General features: G+C 44.2%; 1 protein-coding gene across 28 annotated transcripts in view; it reads left to right on the top strand.

Moving 5' to 3' along the window:
• The window catches only part of LOC107999833 (zinc finger protein 384), a 71,152-nt gene extending 53,749 nt beyond the window's left edge, over positions 1 to 17,403 (top strand). For 11 of the 28 annotated variants that reach the window (XM_062084889.1, XM_062084891.1, XM_062084888.1 and 8 more), the window contains 8 exons: positions 4,343 to 4,502; positions 7,018 to 7,230; positions 7,639 to 7,761; positions 7,908 to 8,045; positions 8,723 to 8,926; positions 9,587 to 9,807; positions 9,961 to 10,117; positions 10,366 to 17,403. In XM_062084889.1, coding sequence (XP_061940873.1) covers positions 4,343 to 4,502; positions 7,018 to 7,230; positions 7,639 to 7,761; positions 7,908 to 8,045; positions 8,723 to 8,926; positions 9,587 to 9,807; positions 9,961 to 10,117; positions 10,366 to 10,487 — 1,338 coding nt within the window. In that variant the 3' untranslated portion in view covers positions 10,488 to 17,403. The remainder of the gene's footprint in view (positions 1 to 4,342; positions 4,503 to 7,017; positions 7,231 to 7,638; positions 7,762 to 7,907; positions 8,046 to 8,722; positions 8,927 to 9,586; positions 9,808 to 9,960; positions 10,118 to 10,365) is intronic. The other 17 variants (XM_062084892.1, XM_062084887.1, XM_062084879.1 and 14 more) reach the window with 7 other exon arrangements.
• The last annotated feature ends 4,023 nt before the right edge of the window (positions 17,404 to 21,426 follow it).

Here is a 21,426-nt window from a genome sequence, read left to right as displayed (position 1 = left end):
CCGAGTATCGTACGAAGGTTGTCTGCCGGCGAGGCTCGCGGCCTCGTTGCGGCTAAAAAAGCCAAGGAAAGGAGACGGCTGGAAAAAAAAGAGAGGGAGGGAGAGAGAGAGAGAAAGGGAAGGAGAGAGGGAGAAAGAGAGAGAGAGAGAGAAATGACGCGAAAAGAATTGCGCGCCGCGAGAATGACCTTCGGATTTTATCGCTTTACTCCGAGAAAACGGAGGGAACCCCTCTTCGTTCCACCTCGATTTTTGCCAAAGTTTCATCACGACTCGCTCGCGTAAACAATCGGGATCAAAACATCCTCCGATCGAGGATCGAGGTTGGAAAGGACGATGAACGAGATGGAAACGAGAACAACAATGACGCGACAAAAATCTCTCTCTCTCTCTCTCTCTCTCTCTCTGACGTTTCCACGCCGATTTTCTTCCGACTACGGAATCAAAGATGGTCCCTTTTCTTTCCCTGGCAAAATGGCTCCACGCGAGCGGCCCAGCGTCACGCATCGCTACGCGTATGCTCACACCCACTTCCTTTTTACGCCACTCCCTGGCCCACACCACGGCCTGGGCTTAAACGCTCGCAGGAGCGTTTCACCGGATAAATAAAACCGACGGTTCGACTCTCGACTGGAGGAATCGCTGGCAATCGGATTCTCCTCTCCGAGCTGGCTGGCTTGCACGAGAAAGAAAGAAAGAAAGAAAGAAAGAGAAGGAAAAAATCGTGGAGAGAAGATCTCATCGAGAGAATGATGTCTTGGAAGTTGCAAGATCTAACGACGCGCACACGGAGACAGAGAGAGAGAGGTTGTCGTCCGAAAGAGGGGGAGATCGGGAAGCGTGGAATTGGGAATAGAGGTGTGCTAGGCTCGCGGGCCTAGGCTGCAACCACGTACGTACCACGTACGTAGAGAGTCGAGCAGAGAGATGAATCTGGTCACGGCGAATCATAAAGTCCCTTGGGGATTCGCCCACGCTGCACCGCTCTCTGGCTGAGGGGCGCGGGGCAAAGAGAATGGAGAGAGAGAGAGGGAGAGCGAGAGAGAAACAGAGAGAGAGGGAGGAGGAGAGAGAGAGAGAGAGGAGAGAAGATCGAGGCGCGGGTAAATGGAAGGAAGACGAGGACGGCTTGCACGGAAAAGGAACGAAGAGAAAGAGAGCGGGCGCACGGCACACTCGAAGGAGAGTCGAGAGAGGTATTCGCGGTGCAAAAAGCGAGGATGCAGGCAAAAAAGGAAGAGCGCAACGAAGAAACCGGTTTTTTCCAGTTGGGCCAGGTCGGGGCGTCGAACTTACGGACCGCAGCCTCCCTCCGAGAATAACTTGCATGCAGCACCGGCACCCAGCATCGGCGACGCCGACGACGTCGACGGCCGGCATCTTCTTCTTCTTCTTCTTCTTCTTCTTCTTCGTCTTCTTCTTCTTCGTCTTCTTCTTCGTGTGGCTCGTCGTGTGTCGTCGGCTCAACCGGCTCGGGCTTGTCCCAGGTCCGGGAAGAAAGAAGGACGCCCGGGCTTTGGCCCGTCGAAAACAACGAGCGGGAGGGGGCGTGCCTTGGAAAGAATATCGCCTATCGTCAAACCGGGAGAGGAACGCGGCGACGAGGAGCGAACAACGACTACGTGGCGAGCGTGGGTGTGTTCCCAAGAGGGGGGGAAGAAGAAAAAAAAAAAAAGAACGCGCGAGAGGCGCGGGCTACGGCGCAGGAAGAGGAGGGCAAGGACCCTCTAAACTGGGAGGGGGGTTCATTGACGCTGCCGTGCGTCGTTTCCTCAACCTTCCTCAACCATTATTTTTCTCTTTCTCGTTCTTTCTTTCTTTTTTTTTCCCCTGCCCCCTCAACTTCTTCGCGGCTCGACATCCGTCCTTCCATCCATCCATCCGTCCGTCCGTGGATCGAGAAATCGGATTTATATGGAGCGTGGAAAATTCGATATTTTCCTTCCTTCGTTCGTTCCTGTTTTTCGCGTTCTCCTGCGGGAGAGAAGAGGGGGATTAGAGAAGGAAGAGGATTAGAAATCGGAGATTTGTTTGATCACGAGGGGAGGAGGGACGAAGAAAACGAAGGAAAACAGAAAGGAAAACGAATAAACGAATAAATAAATCGGTAAAAGGAAAGGGAGGGAGGGAGGGAGGGAATGTAAGCGAAATATAAAAGGAATCAACGAGCGTAGAGAGAGGGGAAGCGAAATTGATATCGTGATTGAATAGGATTGAGAAGATATTCGCGGATAATAATTGTTCTTGCGAGGGTCGGGAATCGAAGGGAGGGGGCGTAAACGGCGCGAAGAAAAAAAGGCCAGGTCGAAACGGCTAGGTCAACGACGCCTCGTGTTATTTTAAACTGGTCTCCTGCCCGAGATTCGGCTCTCCTCCGTCCCGTTGATCGTCTCAACTCGGTCGCGGTTATCCCAGGTCCGGAAGGGAAGGGGAGGGAAGGGAAGGGAAGGGAAAAAGAAAGAAAGAGAGAAAGAAAAAAAAGGAACACGGCGAAACACGTCGGTACGTCGGTTCGGTAAAGATAGGCAGGGAAAGGGGGGAGAGAAAGAGCGAAAAAGAAAGAGAGAAAGAAGGACGACTCGCCGCGAGTGAGAAAGAAGGGGAAGGGGGAGGAGGAGGAGGGGGAGAGAGGAGGAAGAGGAGGGAAGAGGAGGGAAAAGGAAAAAGAAAAAGAAAAAGGAAAGAAAAGAAACGAAACGAAACGAGAAAAAAAAGGTGGAGGAGGAGGAGGAGGAGGATGCGTTGTATCAAAGTGGAGAGGGTAGGGAGGAGAGGGGGGGGGGGAGAAGTAGTAGGCAGGAAGAAAGGAAAGGAGGCGAGTAAAGACCCGAAAAGTTTGGGGTCATTGCCGTCTGGTCTCGTTTTAGCCTTTCCTTCCTCCTCCTCCTCCTCCTCCTCCCACCTTCTCCTCCTTCTTTCCTTCCTCTTCGTATTCTTTTTCTCTCCGTTTTAACCACTCTTTCCGAGCAAGGTTGACCGCCATGTTTTTCCCTCAGCGCGTGCCCCTACCGCCTCGTGTGCGTATAACCGACCTTCGCGTGTGCGAGAGAGAAAAGAGAGAGAAATAAAGAAATATCAGAGATATGTGAATATATAGAAAGGAAAGAAAAGAAAAAAAAAGAAAAGAAAAGAAAAGGAAAGGAAAGGAAAGGAAAGGAAAGGAAAAAAAAAAAGAGAAGAACGATCGAATAAATAAGACCGCGAAATAATCTCTTTACCTTTAACGCGAGGTCGCCAATGACGGAGAGACAGATACTTGCAATGAGGACGTCGAATTTCGTTCATCACTCTTCATATTATCTGTTTTCAAAGGATGGCCTTTGTCAGCTTTTGTAGATTCTTCTCCACACGTATCCTCGCGTCCATCCGCGCGTCCATCGTTATATCCATACGGATGGATAGATATATTACGGAAAGAAAGAAAATCGCGTCGTCGATTCTCGTCGTGAATCGACGACGATTGAACCCGATAACGGCGACAAAGGCCATCCGTGTGCAATTGTGTCGTAGTAACTAGTAGTCGTTCGATCTGTGCTTTGCATTCCCGTTCATTCTGTGAGGTCGTGCGAGATCAATCGGAGAAGATCCATCCGATGATTCCGCTCTTTCTCTATTTTAAATATCCGCCAAGGATTTCCGGTTCAATCTCATTCCGATCGTTCTCCGCACCTCACGCTTTTTTATATATATTTGTGTATATATATATATGTGTGTATGTATATATATAATATATATATACGTATATATGTAATATGTATATATAATATAATATATATACATATATATATATATATATACATATACATATACATACACGTACATTCGTCTGTCTGGGCTTTGCTTTCTCCTTCTCCCGTCTTCCTCCCTTTCGCAAACGAGAAAGAATCGACCACCACATATCCATACGAGACTTTTTTTTTTTTTTTTTTCCACTCTTTTCCATCCATCGCATACACTACTCGCATACACGCCTATCGACGTACGATCCGACGTGGCGTCACGGCTTAAACGGCGATAACCATAAATCCTTGCAATTCCACCCTAAAAACTTTTCCTCCGTCCCGCCAGACACTCGAGGTGAATTCCCTTTTCGCTAGAGAGAGAAAAAAAGAAAAGGAAAAAGGAAAAAAAAAAAAAGAAAAAAAAAAGTAAAAGAAAAAAAAGTAGTCCGTGGTGGCGGCGGTGCAATCGGTACTCTAACTCTCACTGGTCAATCGTTCTGTTCTGTGCGCTGCCTGTCCTGCGCTTCTGGTTCGCGACTCTGTGGTGGTATTCTGTGGGTCGGCTGCTCTCTACCGGTGTGCCTGCTTCCGGTTCCTCTTGTTCCGGCCCCCCAAAAAAGGAGTTGCAACAGCGTGTTGTGTTCCAGCAACACGCCGCCCTGATCGGCGGCCCCAACGCGACCAGCTGTCCCGTCTGCCACAAACTCTTCCTCGGTGGCGAAGCTCTCATGGAGCACATGAAGCACACCCACAAGGATCCCAATGCATCCGGAGTTGCCAGTAAGTATCTACGATAGAAGTCGAGAGAAGTCGCCCTCGATTTCGTCCATCTCACTCTTTCTTTCTCCTTGCTTACTTTTTCTCGTCGTATAACCAACGCGCAACAAAATTTATATATATATATATATATGTATGTTTATATATATATATGTATATATATATGTATGTTTATATATATATATGTATATATATAAACACACGTGCGAATCGAATTTGGGGAGACACCTTCTCTTCTCCATACGTTTTTTATGTATTAACGCATTACTAACGCTACGTATTTTTTGACCACGTATATTTACACACTTCTCTCTTGTCTTGTTACTTCTGGCTCTTAACTCTAACTCTGACGCACGAAAAAATATATTCAAACGCGATTTATCTATCCCCTAAACGCAATTGTTATCCCTTCTGCGCTTATCACCCATCGTCCGGACGACGAGAGGGGACGGCCACGAATGGAGAAGAAATCGATTCGCGATCGATTCGCGTGGGAATAATAAAATTGAAGGGGATAAAGGGGATAAAAGAAGAAATGGTACGACGAATGCGTAACAATTTTTTGAAACGAGCGGATCTTACTTTTTACCCTTTTACCCGCTTACTTTCCAACGTGGTCGTCGCCGACTTTTGCCGTCCTTTCGATTCCGTCCGTCCGTCCGTTCCTTCGTCTTTCTAACAAACACGACCTAAAGCTAACGAGGGTTTCTCGCGGAAGGAGAAATCGAAGAATTCTTCTTCGAGAAGGAGAAAGAAAGAACGGGGAGATAGGCGTAACGAGGGTGCCTCTTAATTGCGAGTAAGTCTGTGAAGAAAGAAAGAAAAAAAAAAAAAAAGAAAAGAAAGAAAAGAAAAGAAAAAAAAAGGAAAAAGAGAAAAAAAAGAGAGAGAGAGACGAAAGCGAGAAAGGTACGGTACGATCGCCCCTCGGGACACGAGGGGTGGTTCGTCCTTATTAGTATTTAAGTACTACTACGTTTCACATCCCCCCACCTAAGAACTTGCTTTGGCGCGGGCGATATGCACACATTGTCCTGTCACTTCTTCGTACTGTTTCGCTGAACGGAAAAAGGGGGTGTAGCACTTAGCGCACTCACCCGACTAATACTTGCGTATATACCTTACCTACTATACTCGCTAATATAAAACCGGTGCTTCAAAAGGGTGACTCGTTCCGACTTTTGTGCGTGTTGTTTCTGTTGTTATAAGTGTGTGGGCATACGTAGATGATAGACGTACAGAGAAGAACGATCGACGCGCACGGATCGTGCGCCAGTCAATGAGAATCTATCTCTTTACGAAACCGCATGCCGTTTTTATAACGCGCCGTGCACTCGTTTCCTCCATCATTTCGATCTGACTGAAAAATAAATAAACTGTATCGACATCGATATATACATATATATATGTATATGTGTATGTGTATATATATATATATACACACACGCACGCACATATACATATATATCGTATATACAATAAACGGAAAAAAAAAAAAAAAAAAAAAAAAAGAAACAAAAAGAACACCCAGGTGTATCGACCTGGCGTATATCATAGTGATGATATATCGAAATCATCATTGCATATATACCGTACGTACGTACGAGTAACATGTTGCGTGACGTAACGTAGAGTTTTTCCATCGTCCATCCGTCGTCCACGGTCCACGATCTCTTCCCAGTGAAAGGGAGGTGAGATCGAAAACCGAGAGATACGGAAAAAAAAAATAAATAAATAAATAAATAAGTAAATAACAACAACAATAATAATAATAATAAAGGAGGCAAACCGTAGAGAGAAAGAGAGAGAGAGGGAGGGAGGGAGGGAGAGAGAGAGAGAGGGAGAGAGAGATAGAGAAAAATAGAGAAAAGAAAAACGATGATGAGGGAGAGAGGGGAGGAGAGAGTGCAAGGGGAGGAAAAGGGGAAGAGAGAGAGAGGGAGAGAGAGAGGGAGAGAGAGAAAGAGAGAGAGATTCGTCGAACTTTTCTTTGTGCGTCTATAAGCGTGCAAGCGCGCGTACGTGCGTGTACATCTTGGTTTTTGGGCCGACGACCTCGCTCGTGAAAGGGAGCCAGCAACGGCAGAAGCAGCGCGCGGTGCGTCCGAGGTCAGTGCTCTCTCCCTGGTCCTCGGCTATCCGTGTCTGCAAGGATTCTCCCTTCGCCTTCGAGGTCGACTGGAATGTCGACGTACGTACGCGCGTATGTACACGCGAATGCGTGAGAAATAATAAGGTGGTGGAGGAGAAGGAGGTGGAAAAGAAGGATGATGATGATGATGATGATGATGATGAAGATGATGGTGATGGTAATGATGATGATGATGATGATGATAATGAAAAAGAAAAGATCGAACAAGGATGATAATAAGGATGATAGTAGTGATATGACGATGGTGGTGATATGATGATGATGATGATATGATGGATATGATGATGATGATGGAGGAGGTGGCTTTCGTTCCTTGGGAAGCTTTATCCTGCTTAGCATTGACCTTGAAATTGTGTCGCCCTATTGTTCCCTCCGCTGACTGCACAACCTCCGTTGCCGGGGTTTACCTAGCGAAGCGACGGACCGCCAACCACCCGTGTCCAGTGTGCGGAAAACACTACGTCAACGAGGGTAGTCTTAGGAAACACCTGGCCTGCCATCCTGAGACCAGTCAACTTAGCACAAGCCTCAGAATGTGGCCGTGCTCGGTGTGCCAAGCCGTCTTCACTCACGAGAGCGGTAAGTATGATCTTCTTTTCTTCTCCGATCATCATAATGTATAATATAACAACAATATAGTGCGCGGTCATCACCACATATGCGATCAACTTTTCGTTTCTTTACTTTTTTTTTCCGTTCCTCTTCGCGTCGATCTTTTATATCTCTTCGTATATATGTATATATATATTTATTTATACTTATCAAGTGTCGTCATCGTCGTGCCGTTTTACTTTTCATTTCGATGGTGTACATACATATATACATACATACATACATATATATATATATATATATACATATATATGTATAAAACTTGATATATCTCGTACGATATTCTTACTGTCGTTTACTCCACTTTCTCGCTATAATAAGAAAAACACTAATCGAAAAACTCTATCGAGACCGCTTTACTTTGTTGCTGTTAAGGTTTGTTGAGTCACATGGAGCACATGAGAATGGACCCCAAGCATCAGTTTGCGGCGCAATACGTTTTAAGTCGCGCCGCCGCCGAGAGGCGAGAGAGAGAAATCCTCGCGTCTTCGAGTTTAGGTATGAGGTTATCGCAAAAATTATAATACGGTGTATATGTATATGTATAAATATACATATATAGACGTTCTCTCAAAGTTTATCATCGTGAACGATGATATCGTTGCAATATCATCAATAACCACATTTACGATTCTCGTGTACAGGTGCGGGTTTGGGAGTGTTGGGAAGTCAAACAGGCGGACCTCAAAATTTGCAACAACCACCAATGTGCCCTTCGCCGTCGGCTCATTCGGACAGCAGCAGTGGAAACGGAAGATTATCGTCAGCCGGTAGTGAACCTGGTACGCTCCGATCTTGTTCCTCGTCTACTTGCAAATGGTCGCCTGGAATAATCGTTAGAGTGTCGTGAATATATATATATACTCCCGAGAGAGTCGATCAATTTTTTCAACATCGCCGACTCAACATATTTCTCACGTTTCTTCCAAATATGTATCGCTTATACATATATATATATACATTTTAAGTAACTGGCGACGAGCTTCGAGAAAAACCACGACGAGAGTTATTGTAGTGAACATTATTATTATTATTATTATTATCATTATTATTATTATTATTATTATTACTATTATCATTATTATTATTATTATTATCACATTTTATCTGATTAAAATAAATCATCCACGAATTCTTGTGTGGGTAATTTCGTCATGCTCACTCCGATTTTTTATAATAAATAAATACGTCCGATTTTTTATATAACGTATGTATATATCTATACATCTACACACATATATATATATATCTCTATACATCGAATAAACAATAAACGAAAAGGAAAAGGAATGAAAAGGGAGAGAGAGAGAGAGAGAGAAAGAGAGGGAGGGAGAGAGAGAGAGAGAGGAAGAGAGAGAAATTAGATCTATCACAGCGTCTTGCGAGTTTTATTATCACGCAAAAAAAAAAAAAAAATATGGCGATCGTGCCGATCGACTATTCATATTAACGGGAGCAGACTTTTGCGCAGGTACCGGTCTGCTGAATAACAACAACAATAACAACAATAACAACATGGCGTCACCGGGGCCGAGCGGTAACAAGCTGAGCGAGATGCTACGAGCTGGAAGTCAACCGGGCTCCGCGCAACAATACCACGACGAGATGCAGTCGCAGCAACAACGGATGACGGCAGTGATGGCAGCCGCCGCCGTGTCAGCGGGTAAGGGTTGCCGCCTCCGCCTTTCTTTTCCTCCCCTTCCGATCCGCCCCGTTTCCGTTTCGTCGTCTCGACCGCGACGACGACGACGACGACCACGACGATGATGATGATGATCACGATCGATCGTGGTCGCCGTTCATCGTTCAAGGTCGCCGATATCCCTGTTATCGAAGAGAGGAGAGGATCGGTAATCGAGCCGAGGGATATCTCTCTCTCGTTCAGGGAGAAACGAGCGCTCGAGCAGATACGGCTGATCCGTTCCAATTATTATTACCGATAACGGTTTGATTTATAATTATGTTTTTCCGTGGCCAAGATTTTTCTTATCTCTCGTTTAATGCGGGGTCCACGGCGGGGCTCATCGCTTCACAACCCGCCCCGATCGTCTCGAAATCATCGTAGGCGGTAGTGGCGATAGTTCAAAACGGCGACAAAGTTTATCTCCAATAAGTTTTCTAAGCTGGCCAACGAACGATACGAACGATGCAACCTACCCTCCCCCCTACCTCACGTCCTTCCTCATTCCTCCTTCTTCTCATATACGCATATTCATATATAAACATGTATACAGGCAACGATATCATAATACGAGGGGGAGGGAAAGAAGAGATTTTGTGACAAGCGTGATTACGCGTTAACGGGGGACGATATGATCGACAGGTTTGCAAAATTCAGTGTCACCGAATCTGTCGCCGGTCGACATGGCGTCCCTGGCGGCTGCGATGAGGATGGGGAACAACGGCGACATGAGCGGCGGTGGCCAAGGATCGACGGGGCCTCAACAACAGGGAATACAAGCTACCGGACCGGAACAGACCCTGAGAATGCATCAGGCGGAAGCGTTGCTGCGTTCTCAAGCCGAAGCCGCGCTCAGGCTGGCTGTACGTACACGACAAACCTCACATTTACGATTATATTTCCCGCCCGTGTCTCTTTCCCGAATGGACAACAGATAAAGATAATTAGATTAAGCAAGAGCGCGACGTCGCGTTACATTTCCCTCGCGTTGTATTATACGCTCTTTCGCCCATCAGGTGTCGCAAGCAGCAGCGGCGGCTGCCAGTTCCGCGGTCGGTGGGGACATGAGACATCATTTGGGCCAGCATAACGGAGGTAGCACCTCTGGCATGCCTGGACACCACACGAACCAACAGATGTCTCAACAAGACACCTCCTTACCGCCTGACCTTGGTAAGTCGCTCTCGTCCACTCTCTCTTCATCCTTCATCGATCGCGATTATTACTCTTACTATTGTTATTACTATTATTATTCTGTTGTCGTTGTTGTCTTTGTTGTTGTTGTTGTTGTTATTATCGTCGTTCGTTCGAATGAAAATAGCGTTTGAATGGAAGCAGCGAGCGAGCGAGCGAGCGAGTGGGAGGGAGGGGGAAGAAAGATTGGAACGATTTCATAAAGATTCATTCATGACGATTCGCAGGGGAAGCGTTGCGATTGCAAGAGCAACGATTGGAACAAGCCTTGAGGCTTCACGGTGATCCTCGGGCCTTGAGTTTCACTCTCCAGCACGTGGTCAATCAGCAGAACAATCAGCAACCATGAAAATTCAGTTACTACTGAGACGAGTGGACCCCTTGGACGTCGGACCAGACGGGCCTGCAGCAAGTGGAGCGACTGAATGTGAATCAGCAACCTCTTCAAGGGGTTGACCGTCAGTTGACGCTCAACGAGCAACAACAGCAGCAAGGTTCGTCCGCCATCGGTCTTCATCACCATCATCAACAGCAGCAGCAGCAGCAGCAACAGCATCAGCATCAACATCAGCAGCACCAACATCAGCAACAACAACATCATCAACAGCAGCAGCAGCAGCATCATCCTGAAGATCGTGGCGTCAAGAGGAAGGCCGACGATATGATCGGTAACTCTGACAACGTGTAAAGAACGACGTACAACTCGACGTGCGAGAAAACACGTGGTGCGCGTGCTCTTCTTCCATCGTCGATTCTACGTCGATTCGCGAACACGCGGCCCGAGGGAGAAATTAGAAAAGGCGTTCAAGTGTGGTCATCCGCGAAACTATTTCCGTCTCAGCAGTAGTAAACGAAATTATTATTATTATTATTGCCGTGTATTTTCCACGTACACGATACGAACCCGGTGACAGTGAAAAATCGAGCCCGACTCTCGGCCGATTTTTCCTCGGGGAGGTCGTATATCCTATTCTCGCTCGGCCCTAGCCGGGACCAGCGAAACAGCGACGGTGAAACGCTTCTCTCCCGCAAAGACAGTGGGAGGAACTTAGGGGGAGGGAGAGAAGAAGGTTAACGGTCGATAATACGTATCTAGAAATCCGTTACACGGTGCGTGAGGACGGCAACCAGCGGCCAATGGTCTTTCTCTCAGCACCGCGCGAACAATCTCTCACTTCGCGCGGATCACGTTGTTCCTACTTACTTTCTTACGGTCCTGGATCCTAGAGTTCCTAGAACGACGACGCTCGCCGCAACACGGCCAAGAACCTCCTCGATCGTCCCTCCTCGACTCGGCCTCCCCTCGAGGGGGAGAATGGGACGGAGGGGGAGGGACGATCCAGGAGGGAATCCTCTGTCCGTTACTCGAGCGATATTCATTGTTCTCGTTGAGTCGCTCTTCTCTCAGAATTCGCAGGACGCATTGTCGCGCTGGTAGCCCGGAATCACCCCTGAAACGTGCCATAATTAATAATCCGAACGAATGGAACGAAAGAGAGAGAAAGGAAGGAAGGAAGGAAGGAAGGAAGGTGAAGAAACTTGTGAACGCGACTTCCGCGAATCAACCCCTCCCCGCGCCCCCCCATTCCCCCCACCCGGTGAAATTGACAAATCGGGAAATTGAAGGAAGGAGAGGGGGGCGGGGGGGAGGGTGTCGATCTCGGACAGGGCGCGAGTACTATGGGTTTTTTTTAGTACAAGAGCCGAAACAAACACTTAGACTCTATCCTAGACAAGGCAAAGCCTTGGGTACAGGTCTAAGCCACCGAGAGCGACAAGCCACCGACGATGTCCAATCGACGATCATCGGGCTTCCCTCTCTAGGCTCATAAAAAAAAAAAACAAAAACTAAACTATAACTAAACTATACATAAACTATACATAAATAGAAGCCACTTTTAAGGTAAACCTTAATTCTTAGCTCCCGTAACGTTTAAGAAGGAAGGAAGGAGGAGGAGAAGAGAGAAGGAAGGGAAAGGGTACGCGTCTCCTTGTTGATATGTGCGTTAAACGCGGAGACGAGGACGAAGATCGATTAATTCCTCGTACGGTACGTCGTCGATTGGTACAACGCGCGCGTACAGCAAAATTATTCGCGCATCCCTTTCCCCGTTTAAAAGGAAACGCGAGAAACGAGTTACAGCAAATGGGGGAAAAAAGGAAGGAAGGAAGGAAGGAAGGAAGGAAGGAAGAAAGAAAGAAAGAAGTAAGGAAGGAAGGAAAATGTAACGATGAAGGATGGTCTGGATTCGCGATCGAAGCGGCCACTCGTCGTTGGCCGCCGATCGATACGTGATTTAGTGATGTATATGTACACGCACGGAGAGAAAGAGAGAGAGAAAGAGAGGAAGAGAAGAGAAGGATGATGATGATGATTATTACGATGAGGAGAAAGAGAAATAAAACTACACCAAACCACGTACACTCAAACACACACACACACACAAATATACACACGTATACACACGCGGAAATCCTTGTTACACGTATATATATATATATATACACTTGTACACACGTACACACTCGTATACTATATAATATGAAAAAAAAAACACGCGAAGAATCTACTCCACGTAAGGATATATATATGTGTATATATATATATATAGATATGTATATATATATATATACATACATACATACATACATACATATATATATATATATATATATGTATATGTATAAAAGAAAAAAAAAATGCGCGCAAACAATGTGCTGGCCGGCAGCACGAGAACTATTAGCTCGTAAGCGAACAAACAAAATATAATTATTACACAAACAGTTATATTATATATATTATATATACATACAGAGAGTCTGGAGCGTATCTGATGGATTATTATTATTATTATTATTATTATTATTATTATTATTATTATAAATGAGAAGAGGAGAGGGAAGAAAAGAAGAAAAAAAAAAAATAAACCGAGGGACGGAGGGCGAGGAGAAGAGTTACTGCCCTCCTCCGTCCCCGCCGTTTGTACCGCGTGCACAATTTTCAAAGAATATATATATATATAAAATATAATCGTCGTAGAGTGTGCGCGAGCGACGAGCATTTTTCGTGGGGAAAAAAAAAAAATAATAATAATAATTATGAGAATAAATAAATAAATGAGTAAATAAATAAGAGGAAAAGGAAAAAAAAGAAAACACACACGCCAGAAAAAATGAGAAATCGAGCAGAAGAAAAGAAAGAAAGAAAGAGGGGAAAATGAAAATAAAATAAAAAAATGAATGATGAAAATGAAAAATGAAGAGGAAGAGAGAGAGAGAGAGAGAAAGAGAGGGAGAGAAAGAGAGGGAGAGAACGAGAGCGAGAGCGAGAGAGAGAGAGAGCGAGAGAGAGAAAAATAAAAAACTAAATGCTAAATATTATATATATTATATATATATATATAAATATTATAAATAATAAATATAGCGTCTATGAGACTAGGTTAAATTAGGCGAAAGAGGAAAAAAAAAAAATGGAATGAATGCGGAGCGCGTACCCGGCCGCTGGTACGCGCACGTTCCCGAGCAACGACGATCGAGGGTCGAATGAAAGGAGACGCGTAAGAGAATCCGAGAGAGAGGGAGAGAGAGAGAGAGAGAGAGAGAGAGGAGGGGCAGAATGCAAGGAGAGAAAGGGGACGAGAGAAAGAGAAGGAGAGAAAGGAGATTTGGTGAATGAACGACCTTGGGATTTGTCGCGTACGTGGACGGGCACGCGCTGTTGAATGAAAGAGAAAAGCTGCGCGAAAGAGAATGCTTCGTGAGCATCAAGGAGGAGAGAATGAGAGAGTGAAGCGAATGAGAGATTTTAGAGTGGCGTGCTTCAGGTAATCTGAGGTCCTGTGATCGTTATAAGCGAAATATTTTTTTATTTCCGGATAATATATCTGAACGCGTAAAAAAAAAAAAAAAAAATACTTGCGTCGTTTCGAACTTTTACTTGCAATATACCGTTACGTTCTCGCAATACTTAGAAAGAGGAAGAAGAATAAGAAGAAGAATAAAAGGAAGAAGAACAAGAACAAGAAAAAGAAAAAGAAAAAGAAGAAGAAGAAGAAGAAGAAGGAGAAGCGGAACAGAGGTGGATCAATTTAGGGAAAAAAAGAAAAAATACGAAGATGAGGATGACGAGGGAGAGGAGAGGAAGAAGAATATAGAAAGTAACGTAGGTTTGACCGTGGAGCGAACTTTAGAGAACTCGGGCCAGCCCCTTACTCCTAAATACCTCTTTGTGATGCCCCATCAATCTCGACCCTAATTCCCCTTTTTCCGACCTTTTATAAAACTCCTGGACTGTCCGTACTTTTCGATGGGGTTTCTTTCGACGAGACCAGACGAGATGAAACGAAACGTTGACCGTAAACCACAACGCGTATCCGAAACGAAAAAAAAAAAAGGAAAAAAAAGGAAAAAAGAAAAGAAAAGAAACTCGAGTCTTGTTGGTTTTTTTTTAGAACGCGAAAAAACAAAAAGAGAGAAAAAGAACCGATACGGATAGTCGTTCGAAAAAGTTTCAAAAATTTTTTTAAAAAAGAAAAAGAAAAAAAGAAAACGCGAAACAAACGTTAAAAATTGGGAGGCGGTCCAAAGTAAAAAAAAAAAAAAAAACAAGAACAAAAATTGAAACGGAAAAATAAAAAGGAAAAAAAATTGGGACAAAGAAAAATTAAATTTAGGGAAAAAGGGAAAAGAAAAAGAGAAGAGAAGAGAAGAGAGAGAGAGAGAGAGTGAGAGAGAGAGAGGAATGAAAATGAAACGGTTCTTTCGACCTAGGATTCACCTACGACACGTTCGATTTCTTCGTTTCTTCGACTGGCAATCGCGGACTGAAGAGTGCGGAAATGAATGGTAGCGTGCCGAATTTTTTCTTCCCCCCATGACATCGTACGTCGACCGCGTTGTTGTTGTTGTTGTTGTTCCCTTCGGAGATTCTCGATGAGACTTTCGTTCCGTGACCGGTTCGTACGAATATCCCACCCCCACCTTTCCCCTCCCCCACCCCCACTCCCCGTTCCTCCACCTTTCTACTTTTTTTTTCATTCCAATTGTCTCTCCATGATCGCTTTTCTATCCTTTCAAAGAAAAAAAAAGAAGAGAAAAAACGATTTTCCTCATTCTGTCCCGAGGTAATTCAAAAGTCAAAACGAAACAAAAGAAAAAAAAAGAAAAAAAGAAAACAAACATGAGGAAGAAGAAGAAAAAGAAGAAGAAAAAAACGAGATATTTTTATTTCCTCTTTCGATTCCCGACATTTTGAACGCGCTTTTAAGTTTCGAAAAAGAATACACGTTAAAAACGTTTCGACGGGTGGAATAAAAAAAACAAAAGAAAAGAAGAAGAAAAAGGAAAAGGGAAGAATAGAAACGAAAGGAGAAGTGGGAAAAACAAGAGAAAGAAATTAAGAGGAGAGGAATTGCAAAATACTGATTTTCTTTTGGAAAAGTCGAAGCGAAATTGTACCTCGATAAACTTCTCCGTTCCTCTTCAGGGGAATATCCCTCTTTTTAACCCCCTTTGTTCGCCAATTTTTGAAAGTAGCCTAACGTCGTCATCTTCGTTGAACGTAAAAGAAAAAAAAGAAGACACGCGCCGAGAAGCCGCCGGGTAGCCAGGCTTTTTCACCATCTGGGACGAGAGAAGAAAAGATTGCTAAAAGATTCATCGTCAAAGCTACATTTAACGATTGTACCCGCCTTCGCCACTCGGAACTCGAAGGGACGGAGCGATTTCTCGTTTCCGATTCTACCGCTGTCGCCAATTTCTTTGACATAATTTTTTTCGAAAAATTTCAAAATTCCGGATTCGAATCTATTCATTCGTTCGTTTCTCTTTCTTTTTTTTTTTTTTTTTTTCCCTTCTTCTTCCGCGAGACGAACGAGAGATCGGAGCGGTAGAGAGACAAAGAGAGAGAGAGAGAGAGAGAGAGAGAAAGAGAGGAAAAAAGAAGAAGGACGTCTCAATCAATCAAGAATAATAAGATAATGATAATGTTTTCGAAAAATTCTCGAAAATGTCCTCGAGTTCTCGGTAGGCGTGCAAGTGGGTCGATCATTGATCGTTCTTATTATAACAATTTTTGCGTTACAGGGCGTTTTTTCCTCGGATTAAGTAGTATGTAAATACACCTTGATATCACAAGCATAAACTGAGAATTTACTGGTAAACTTAAATCAAGTACATAATGCGAAATAGGGTTAGTTTCTATGTAAATACCTAAAGCTGGACGAGTGCATACACCTCGTTCACGCAACCAACGATAATCGTTTTTATCGAACCAATGCTTCTGTTCGTCATCGGTGTACGCCTGGTCGTTGGTGATCGCCCTTGTACACAACCCCTCCACCCTCCCGCCGATAATCCCATCGACGGGACAAGCAAAATTTTGGGGAAAAATAATCGATCCGAGAGGGTTTGCGCAAGAACGTTCCCAAAATGGGCGTCGCTGATCGGGAAATTTTTTTTTCTCGACACTGATACACCCACACACACACACTCACACACCCACACACACACACACAGCATTGCGATGGATTGTACAGCTACGATAGGATAGAGAATAAGTAAGCCTCAGAACACAATTCTTCACACACTCGCACCACCGGCACCGACTAGCCTCCAAATTAAGACAGGGACCAAACGTTTGGCGAACACAATTTTTTCCGAATATAATTATTCTCGAGGAATATATTCGATGGAGTATGTGACAACAGTCTTTTCCAAAGGTTATATACAAATATACAATGCATTCAACGTTTCCGGCGCGAACGATTCGTTTGTTTCGGCAAAGGTGCGGCCGCCGATCATCGTCCGAAAAAGATCGGGGAGATATATCCCGCCAAAATTTTAGGGGAAAAGAAAAAAAAAAGAAGGAAACAAAATCTGTATCGCGAAAATTTCTCGAAATTCGATATTTCCGATTTTAGGTGTTGCTCTGAATGAATGAGAGGTACGAATTGAGCGAATGTAACTGAATGAATATTTGAATTTGGGCAAAAAGATCACAGGTCGATTAAAAAAGATCAGGTCGATTCGGGATAATCAATGATACAATAAACCGCCTTAAAATTGAAAATTGATCGAAAAATTACAATGGAGAGGAAAAGAGAGCAAAAGAAAAGGAAGGATCCAAGGATCATCTTTCCAAAACAAACGAAGAGATAGGGAAAAAAAGAAGCAAAGAAAGAAAGGAAGAAAGAGAGAAAAAAAAAGAAATAAAGAAAGAAAGAAAGAGAGAAAATAAAAAGACGATTTCTAGAAAAAGAAAAGGTCCCTCGACAAAACAAAAGCAAAAAAAAACAAAACAAAACAAAACAAAAAAAATCATCAAAAAAAGTAAATGGTGCACGAAAAATATACGAGAGCGGAAGGAGACGATACGAAGAGATTTAAAAAAGCAACAGCAATCACCACTTTTCACCATCACTTATCGCCAATTCAAATTCAGCAAAAATTTAGGGAAAAAAAAAAAAAAAAAAAGAAAAAAAAACTTTAACAACAACAACAATACAATAAACACAACCACCACAACGAGAGCACAACGTCGAGATCTTTCATGACGGTGATGACGATGATGACTATCACACCACCACCATCCTCAACACGTCGGTCGTGAAACGATTCCGAGACGACAGCTTTTTTTCACCGGTGCATCCTGCCGTGCGCCGAGGGTTGCTTTTTTATTGAACTTGTAAAGGAAGAAGCAGGAAAGGATGAAGCAGTACAAGGCAAAAAGGAGAAAAACGATTTCAGAATCGGTAGAGGAAAAGGGGCAGCCGACTATATAATAAACTCCCCCCCGCACACAATCACAACATCCCCGCGCGAGAAGGAGGAATTATTCCCGAGGCGCCGGCCCGTGCCCCGCGAACGTGTACCATAATTATTTAAAAAAAAAAAAAATTTAAACAAAACACACAGCAAGTTACAATAGCTCTAGTAGTGTATGTTCTGTAATCGAAGAATGATAAGCAAAGATAACGAGATAAATAAATAAATAAATAAATAAATAAATAAATAAATAAAAAATGGCGTGCTCGCCGTCGTAGGCGTGCCGGCAGAAAAAATCACAAAAAAATAATTTACAAATATATTGATTTACATATGCCCGTAACTCTTAAGCGGGCCGGTGGCGCAACGCGTCTACCTTCGGCCAGATTTTCATCCACACACAGCCACCACTGTCGCCCAAGCTATATATATATATCCATATATATATATACGCAACACGGATCGAGGAAAGAGGAAAAGAAGAAGAGGAAGAAGAAGAAGAAGAAGAAAAAGGGAATGGAAACCGAGTCGCGAAGAAAATTCACGATGAACTTCACTGGTAGTGAATTATTGCTATTATTGCTACTATTACTCGTCCGACTCGGGGGAACGAGGAAAAGGAAAAATACGCTCGTCGTCCGATCGATCAACTCTTTCTCGATCTCGACGGAAGATCGCCACACGGAACAAGGGGCAGCCGTATTTCACGAGCTGTCCTCGATATCGATACGAAGCTACGAAAACTATCGAAAACCCGCGCGATTCAAGTCGAGGGGAAAAGGAGAGGAGAAAGAGAGGAGGAAGGAGGAGAAAGAGGGAGGACGACGTGGGAGGACGACGACGAGAAGGAGAAACACGTTTGTCGAGAGAGAGAGAAAGAGAGAGAGGAAGGAGGATGGCGAGATGAAAATCTGAGAGAATAGAAGAAGAAGAGGGGAGCGCGCGATCTGCAAAACCGGCCCTTAACCCATAATCTTAATCTCTTTCATGTAAATTTGCTAAATGTTTAAATAATCTAAAAAAAAAATGCCATAGCCCGGATGCGCTGGTGTATACTCCCAGTGCATACACACTCACAAATACGACTCGACCTCACGAATTAAACGCAAAATCCGCGCCGCCGATTCTTCGATGGACGGGGCGCGGTAAAATTGGTATTCTCGCCAAGGAGCGAAACAGTTCACAATTGCACAAACGACAGAATCACAGACAGAAGCACACACTCAAACGACGAAGAGAAGAAGCGAGATCGGCGCCTCGAGCCGACGATCGAGTCGGGTCGACGGACGGCCGCGATCTCGGCGAATCACGTTACACGATGAAATCAAAGTTGCCCTGGTTCTCGAGCGTGCAACCCCGCGCGCTCACACACGTCTCCATACACAGGTTGTGCGGCGAATCGTTGCGGTTGTCAAACCGCACCCTCGTACAAACCTACAAACCCTTGCGCGCCCGCGCATGCACACACACACACACACACAGATACATTGCTACACGTTCGACACACTTTCTTACACTTCGTAATACACTTTGATCACACTTAATTACACACGCTACGGATATGTAAAGCCAATTGATTTTGTAAATTGTCGAAAAAAAAAAAAGAAAAGAAAGCGGCGAACATTCGAAGAAAGAACAAAAAGAAACCACGGAACCACTATTCGGCCATACACGGTACTTTTTCACGTAAACGATTATTAAAAGGGAAAAATAATAACAATAATATGGTTTGTATAAAAATGCATTGCGGAAACAAAGAAAAAAAAGAAAAATGGTTAAACAAAACGAACGTTTACTACCGATCCGAATTTTGAGAAGATCCGCGCGAGGATCGTCAACCGATTCGTTCTCGCTTTTTCGAGCGGAAAGGAATCGTTTCGAGCGGCAGTGAACGAGGATTTACGAGATAAAAAAAAAAGCAATTGATCCAAAAAGACGCGTAATATGTGAAAAAAAACAAAAAAAAAAAAGAAAGAAATGAGAAAAAAAACGAGCACGAAAATCGAAACAAAATTCGCGGCCTTTGGCATACGTTTGGATGCAGAACCGATGATGAGAACGACGTTCGCGTTCCTCCCCGAACGCGACAACGTCACACCATGCATCCCGGACTTGACGCCGATATACCCGAAACGTGACACGACATATATTCTTCTTTCGAAGATATATGTCGAGACCGAGTGGGCAGGCTTGCGAGGCGAAGAGAAAAAAAATAAAAATAAAATATAAAGAACCACTCGAACTTGTAACGTCCGAGGAGTAACAGAGAGACGAGGAGAGAGAAAGGGAGAAAAAGAGAGACGTTTCTAAAACAAAGATGGCGCCTCGAGAACGAACAAGAAGAAGAAGAAGAAGAAGAAAGCCTGTCCCACGCGTATACATAGAGAAAAGAAGAAGAAGAAGAAAAAAAAACCAGTGTAATAACCATCCTAGCAAGTAGCAACGGCATTAGGAGAGCCGTTGTTCGAATTCGCGGCTTTACAAGCAAAAACCGTTGATTTGTTTTCGATCGGGTTTTAATTTTTTAATGAAATAATCTCACAAAACGAATATACGACCACGTACGGTCGCGCCGATCCGAGAAAATAGAGAGAAAGAGAGATAGAGGGAGAGGGGGAGAGAGAGAGAGAGAGGGAGAGAGAGAGAGAGAGAAAAGGAGAAAGATGGGGCAAAGACGTATGTGACGTATATTCGTGACAGTGTGTATCGTAAGTGCGCAGCATATGATAAAACCGACAGTCTAGCAGTGCGAGCGCCTCGGCGGCATTCGCGTTTTCACGCGGTGTCCCTGACCGAGCCTCCGTGATTAAAAACCGGAATAAGTTGTTTCAATGTCCACTATATAAATGAAGAGGCATAGCTGGTAAGACGGTGGGTTCCCCGTTCGCCGTTCTCGAATCGAATCGTTCGTCCCAATCGTTCGTTTTGCTTCGTCGTTCATTCGTCGATCGGGCGAATAACGGGCGAATTAAAAAAAGACCAACGAAATTGAACCGATCCCCAATCTTCTAACGACAACGCCTTTCCACGCGTTAATCATTGCCGAAATGAACATTTACCAATGGAATTATGGAGGCTGCGATATCATCCCCCGGAGTTCGAGTATAAGGAAGGAAGGAAAAAAAAGGGAAAATTTTTTTTTTTTTCTCGAGCTTGGCCAACAATCGAACAATAGAAATAGAGAGAAATTCGTTGGCCCGGTATCTCGATTTCAGGACGCGCAACGAAAAATGAAAATTTTTTGCAACGCTTTTTTACATTTCGCGAAATGGAAGCTCGTGAAGTAAATTTGATTGTCGATCGTCTTGACGGTGTTCGGGCACTTTGGCTGTGTTTGTAATTGTAATATTTATCGGAAAGGGACGCAAAAAGCGCAAAGTTCGCGAAATTAAATAAAAGAGATTTTTCTACGAGCCGAATGTTGAAACTCCAGCCGAGTAGTGACGTGCCGTGAGCTTGATCGGTCGAGACGCGAATCGGTAAAGAGAAAGAAACAAAAAAGAAAAAAGAAAGAAAGAGGG

Source organism: Apis cerana, linkage group LG14, assembly GCF_029169275.1.
Source record: "Apis cerana isolate GH-2021 linkage group LG14, AcerK_1.0, whole genome shotgun sequence".
Classification (NCBI taxonomy): domain Eukaryota; kingdom Metazoa; phylum Arthropoda; class Insecta; order Hymenoptera; family Apidae; genus Apis; species Apis cerana.
Note: the sequence above shows the minus strand (reverse complement) of the source record. Positions and strands in the feature narration are given on the sequence as shown.